Source organism: Acinonyx jubatus, chromosome B3 (genome assembly GCF_027475565.1).
Source record: "Acinonyx jubatus isolate Ajub_Pintada_27869175 chromosome B3, VMU_Ajub_asm_v1.0, whole genome shotgun sequence".
Lineage (NCBI taxonomy): Eukaryota > Metazoa > Chordata > Mammalia > Carnivora > Felidae > Acinonyx > Acinonyx jubatus.
This window is the reverse complement of record NC_069386.1, coordinates 69645099-69652324: the sequence shown is the minus strand read 5'-3', so window position 1 is coordinate 69652324 and position 7226 is coordinate 69645099. Positions and strand designations below refer to the sequence as shown.

General features: G+C 36.4%; 1 protein-coding gene across 1 annotated transcript; it reads right to left on the bottom strand.

Moving 5' to 3' along the window:
* Positions 1 to 657: 657 nt before the first annotated feature.
* Positions 658 to 1611, bottom strand: LOC106969837 (olfactory receptor 11G2-like). The gene has a single exon (XM_015066369.1). It carries the CDS (start codon positions 1609 to 1611, stop codon positions 658 to 660), a length of 954 nt encoding a protein of 317 aa, XP_014921855.1.
* Positions 1612 to 7226: the final 5615 nt, after the last annotated feature.

Here is a 7226-nt window from a genome sequence, read left to right as displayed (position 1 = left end):
TAAGTAAAATAATGCATCATTCTTTGGAGGTAGAGTGATAAGATCACACCTGCAAAGTTTGACTTTCTCATACAGATATCCTTCCTTTTATTCAGTAACTACCAGTGGAGAAGAATTTGTTTATAGTGTTAACTCCCAAAGAAATTTATGACCATGTTATACCCTTATATTGTGCTGCAATTCTGAAGTACAAAGTAGATTTATACTTCCTAAGAAACTCAGTTATATAAAAAGAGTTCAGTTTTTCCTAAAACAATTTAATTTCTTAAAACTATCCCATGATGTAGTGAGAGTTATTTATGATGATGATGGGCTTGGGGTACCTGGGTGGCTCAATTGGTTAAGCATCTGACTCTTGGTTTTGGCTCAGGTAATGATCTTACAGTTTCATAAGTTCAAGTCCCCCTTCAGGCTCTGTGCTCACTGTGTGGAGCTTGCTTGGGATTCTCTCTCTCCCTTTCTCTCTGCTCCTCCCCTACTCACCTGTCTCTGCCTCTCTCAAAATAATAAATTTTTTAAAAAGTTAAAAAAAAGATCATGGTGGGCTTTATTGTAACAATTCCCTAACCAAAATTAATGAATTCTCTAGAAAAGTATCTTGTTCATATCTTATTAAGATAGGTTGCAGTAGGAACATAGTTCACTGTGACTTCTGATTTATATTTTATGAGCAGGTATTTCAGTCCTAAAGACTTTCCTTAGGGCAGTCTTCATTTCCTTGTTCCTTAGGCTATAAATTAGAGGATTACAGAGGGGTGTTATCACAGAATAAAACAAGGTCACAATTTTCTGCACTTGCACTGGGTGTCCTGATCTAGGACTAACATACATCACCATAATAGAGCCAAAAAACAGGATCACCACTGCCAGATGAGAAGCACAAGTGGAGAAAGCCTTGCGTTTGCCTGCTGCTGAGGGCATCCTTAGCACAGCCACAATCACCAGAGCATAGGAACAAAGAACAAAGAGAAAGGTTCCAATCATGAAAACAGCATTGAAAGTAGAGTAAATGAACTGTGTTGTGGTGTCTTCAGAACAGGACAGCATCATCAATGGGGCAGGATCACACATGAAATGGTTGATGGTATTTGGGCCACAGTAGGGTAACTGTGAAATGAGAACAACTGGGGTTAGGAAGAGGACGAACCCGCACGACCAGCCAAAGATAGCAAGACCAGTGTACATCTGTTTCGTCATAATGCGTGGGTAATGCAGAGGACGACAGATGGCAAGGTACCTGTCAAAGGCCATGATGCAGAGGAAGAAGCCCTCATCACACCCCAGAGAGAAGAAGAAGTAGAACTGTGCAAAACAGCTCACAAAGGAAATGGACTTGCTTGAGGACAGGAAATTGGCCAACATGTTAGGGACGGTCGTGGTGACATAACATATTTCCAGGAGAGAGAAATTCCCCAAGAGGATGTACATGGGCGTGTGAAGACGCCGTTCCCACCGCACTGCACAGACAATGGTTGCGTTCCCCATGAGAGTCAGCGTGTAGACCACTGAGAAGAGCCCGAAGTAGAGGAGCTGCATTTCTGGGCTTGAGGGAAAGCCCACGAGGATAAAGTGGCTAATGGAGTTGGTGATTTCTGTGCCGGACACATTCATTGGTCTGGAAGACATGGAGATGACTTTGTTATAGCACTCTTAATGGAGTATGCTGGTTCTCTCAGAAAAACCAAATTCTTGACCATTTTTTGATAAAGTAACAAACCATGAGTTTTCTGTTAAGCAACAAAGCTGTGATCATCACAACATGTTCTCCAAAGCATGACTTCATTTTGATAAGATGTAAGTAATAATATAAATAAAAACATGGTGTGGGACTATCATTAAACTGGGTCAGAAGACTGGATTACATATTAGTGCAAAATTGATATTTCTTTCTAAAGAATAATGTAAAATTAATTTATTGGAATTAGTAATATTGATAAGAACAGTAAATGAAGTCCTATTTATATTAAGACATTCCAAAAAGTTCTTTCTCACTGAGATAGAAAGTGAAAGGGCACAGGGAATATTGCTTTTTGTACTTGTTTGTGATGACCAAAATGGCTCTCTGGTTCCACCATAGATGATTCACTACACGACTAGACAGACATGTTTGGTACATAAAAAATGCTTTCTCTCTATCCAGCCTCTTGGATTGAGCTTCATAGCATGGGGAAAAGCCTTACACTTTGGCACCTAAAAGTCCTCCCAGTTTGTTGTTGAATCACAGCTTAACTTGTACATGTGTTATTTCCTTAGAAATCTACTCTTGGCTATCACATTTGGCATCTAATGTGGAAGGACTGCTTTTTATGTATACTTGTTGCCCATGGGGCTGTGTAGACTGTGTCAAGTCTGAATGCAACCTGGTCATTCAGTCCATTTGTTTTCCATAGCAATCTTATGTCATATGGCAGTATAGGGCAGGTAGAGGAAATTCTCCAATTACAGAAGTTTGTGTGTGTGTATGTGTGTGTGTTTTCCCCCTGTCCTGGAAGACAGTGTCTCCCTTGATTTGTTGTGAATATATAGTAAGATTAAAAAATTTTTTTTAATGTTTATTTATTTTTTTGAGACAGAGCATGAATGGGGGAGGGTCAGAGAGAGAGGGAGACACAGAATCTGAAACAGGCTCCAGGCTCTGAGCTGTCAGCACAGAGCCCAACGTGGGGCTCGAACTCACGGACCGTGAAATCATGACCTGAGCCAAAGTCGGATGCTTAACCGACTGAGCCACCCAGGCACCCCTAGTAAGATTTAAAAAAAAGTTTATTTAGGATTTTTATCCTGAAGAATGGTATGATTTTCTCATTGAGTTTGTTGTATAGGATCTGAGAAAGAATTAAGCATCATCTTTTATAGAGACAGCAAGGTATGGAACTTGTGAGTCTTGGCCATTCACCTAGAAATGAAAAATAGAATTCCTTTAACTACATTTAAATTGTACTTATGTATAGTGAGGACAAAATATGCAGAAGCAAAGACAAAAAGCATAATATTACTATTAATGTAGCAGGCATTAATATTCTTATGTTTCAAAAATACTCTTACCAATGGGATGCCCACAAATTATTGTGCTGCATTCTTTTGAAGAAAAGACTCTCTAATATACCCATTGGGTCTTAGTGGTTATCTGCATAACTAATTCAACTGAATTTTTAAAACTATTTTTGTCCTTTTTACTCTGGCCTGTGTCCTGATACATTGGTATCTTACTCTAAGCCATTTTAATTAAGATTTTGATTGACAATGGGGCACTAACAGTGGTATATCAAATCAGTATCAATACTCACCCTATTTGTGTCTCCCGTTACAGTATTTTTTGGGAATACTAACTGTATAAAGTCGAAATCCAAAGAAGAACCTATAAATGCAAGAAACAGCACACAGATGCTGAATGGTTTTGTCATTAAAGGAAATTATTTCACATAAAATCAAGGCATGTTAGTAAGATTGAGAGCAATATATGATCTAGATAGTGTATCAGTGGAATCATAGATTTGGTATATTTTCTCTATTGAACAAGCAACAGAATTCATCATTCACCTACCTCCAGTAGTTTATTATACATTTTCACACAAAATCCTCAGGCCCCTCTTGTAAATAATACTTATTTGTATTTTAAAGGGATAAGAAATCTAGATAAATATATTTCCCTATGCTGGGGTAAACAAGAGAAAAATTAATATTTTCATACTTTTCCATCTGAAGTTTATTCTAATCAGATATTTTTATTTTCAGAGCAAACAGAAAACACTTGCCAACAAATCCATTTCTGCAGAAAACTCAGCATTTGTAATAGGGAACACAATTTTAACTCCTTGGATATGTACCAAGAAAAATAAATGTGAGAGGGGAAATAAAATACTACCAGAGAGTGAAAATCCTGTGAGGAACTTTAGAACAGTTGAAGAATACAGGTGGTAACCTGCCATGAATTGCAAAGAGTAAATTTTAAAAGATTTTTTCTCCCTAGCTGCAAAACTCATGTTTATGGTTAAGATAAAGCCTAGGTGAAGGTATGATCTATATTTATTTCTTTTCATCATAGTCTTTTGAGATTTGGGACTCTCTCCCATGATATTTGTAAAGTATTTGTTCAACAGATGAACTTGTTTTGAATTTTATTTATCTCCAATGAAATCCCAGGCCCTACTATTCCCTGAGGATTGGTGTATTGCAGAACTAGGTTATTTTCTCTTATGCTTTTACTAAATAGGCATTGCAAAATGTTCCTGGGGACTAATTAAATAGTAATAGAGCTTTCTGGAATAACTATAATATGAACATGCACCTTTGAATTCCCTGTTTCTATTTTGAAGAAAGAAAATTCTTCGCTTGTCAGTATTCTCAAAAAAATTGTTAGAGACGTTTCAGTCACAATTTTATTATATCCATTAGTGGTAAAACTGGTATGGGGATATTTAACAAATATTTATTGAGTGCTTACCAGGAACTGGGAATATATCTAGGCAAACAAAATAGAAATAAGTTCCTACCTACATAGAACAATTCAATGGGGTAAGGAAAGAAATGGAAGACAAACAACATCAGTAAATGAACAATAATTTTTTTCATTTGAGAAGAATAGTGTGGGAATGGAATGGATCAGAAATAGGTCAGGACTTATTGTATTGTATTGTAGTTTAGTTTAGTTTAGTTTAAATTCTAGTTAATATACAGTGCAATATTAGTTTCAGGGGTAGAATTCAGTGATTCATCACTTACATACAACACCCATTGCTCATCATATCAAGTACCCCCCTTAGTACCCATCGCCCATGTAGCCCATCTCATTCCCAACTAGCTCCATCAACCTGCAGTTTGTTCTCATAATAGTCTCTCATGTTTTGTTTCCCCTTTCTCTTTCCCCCATCCCATATGTTCATATGTTTTGTTTCTTAAATTCCACATATGAGTGACATTATGTGGTATTTGTCTTTCTCTGACTTATTTCACTTAGCATAACACATTCTAGCTCCATCCACATCATTGTAAGTGGCAAGATTTCATTCTTTTTGCCGGTAGAGTAATATTCCATGGCATGCATATATATATATATATATATATATATATATATATATATATATATATATACACACATACATACATACATACATACATACATACACACACACACACACACACACATACATACACACCACATATTCTTTATCCATTCATCAGTCAATGGACATTTAGGTTCTCTCCATAGCTTGGCTATTGTTGATAGTGCTGCTATAAACATTGGGGAACATGTACCCCTTTGAATCTGTACTTTTGTATCCTTTGGATAAATACCTAGTAGTCCAAATGCTGGGTCATAGGGTAGTTCTATTTTTAACTTTTCAAGGAACCTCCATATTCTTTCCCAGAGTGTCTGCACCACTTTGCATTCCCACTAACAGTGTAAGAGTGTTCCCCTTTCTCCACATTCTCACCAGCACCTGTTGTTTCTTTTGTTGTCAGTTTTAGCCATTCTGACAAGGTGTGAGGTGGTATCTCACTGTGGTTTTGATTTATATTTCCCTCGTGATGAGTGATGTTGAGCATCTTTTCATGTATCTGTTAGTCATCTGGATATCTTCTTTGGAAAAATGTCTGTTCATGTCTTCTGCCCATTTCTTACCTGGATTATTTGTTTTTTGGGTGTTGAGTTTACTAAATTCTTTATAGGTTTTCTGTACTAGCCCTTTATTTGATGTCATTTGTAAATATCTTCGTCCATTCCATGGTCTGCCTTTTAGTTTTGTTGATTGTTTCCTTCGCCGTGCAGAAGTTTTTATTTTGATGAAGTCCCAATAGTTCATTTTTATTTTATTTCCCTTGATTCTGGTGACATGTCGAGGATGAAGTTATTATAGCTGAGGTCAAAGAGGTTGCTACCTATGTTCTCCTCTAGGATTCTGATGGTTTCCTGTCTCACATTCAGGTCTTTCATCGATTTTGAATTTATTTTTGTATATGGTATAAGAAAATGGTCCAGTTTCATTCTTCTGTATGTTGCTGTCCAGTTTTCCCAACAACATTTGTTGAAAAGACTGTCTTTTTTTCCCCATTACTTGTAATTTTAAACAAGGTCTTGAACAAAGCCTAACGGAGATACTAATATTTGAGCAGATGCTTGAAAAAGTGAGGGGAAAAACCAAGAGTGTATCAAGAAAGATTCCAGGCAGAAGGAACAGCTGATGCTAGGAATATGTTAAGTATGTCAGGAAAAGAGCAAGGTGGTCAGTGTGCTGCAGTTGTGTAAACTGGGGAGATGGCCTCTTTCTGGCATCCACTCCTGTTATCTGAATTTCTTCTTTGTTTCACATCTGTACTTCAGTGTAGTCTTTTTTACTTAAAAATTTTTTCACTGGATTTATTGGGCTATATTTGACATATAATATATAGTAACAATATGTAAGTTTAAGGTATACAATGTAGTGATTTGACACATTCACATATTGTGAAATGATTACCACCATAATATTAGCTAACAGCTTCATCACCTTGCATAAATATCCTTTTTCTCTTGTGGTGAAAACAGTGAAGATCTACTTTGTTAGCAACTTTAATTATATAGTATGGTGTTGTCGACAGTAATCACCATGATGTACATTAGATATCCAAAATGTATTTTTTCTATAACTGGAAATTTATATCCTTCGACAAACATCTTCCCCATTTCCCCTACCTCACAGCCTCTGGCAACCACCAATCTTTTCTCTGTTTCTAGTTCACATTTTTGAAATTCTACATACAAGTGATGTACAGTATTTGTCTGACTTACTTCACTTAGCATAACACCTTCATGGTCCCCCTGTGTTCTCACAGACGGCAGGATTTCCCTTTTTCTTATGGTTGAGTAATATTCCATTATATATATAACCATATATTCTTTATCCATTCATCTGTAGATGGAAATTTAGTTTGTTTCTGTATCTTGGGTATTGTGAGTAATGTTGCAGTAAACATGGGAGTGCAAATATCTTTGACATAGTGATTTCATTTTCTTAACATATATACCCAGAAGTGAAATTGATGGATCACATGACAATTCTACTTTTTATTTTTTGAGGAGCCTTCATACTGTCTTTCATGGTGGCTGTACCAGTTTGCATTGCCACCAACAATGAACCAGGGCTCCCTTTTCTTTTACATTCAAACCAACACTTGTTATCTCTTGCCTTTTATTTTTATTTTTAATTTTTATTTATTTTTGAGAGAGAGAGAGAGAGAATACAATC

Bases quoted from the DNA above. Each gene is read 5' to 3' on its own strand.
- LOC106969837 (XM_015066369.1), bottom strand. From the start codon at position 1,611: ATGAATGTGTCCGGCACAGAAATCACCAACTCCATTAGCCACTTTATC.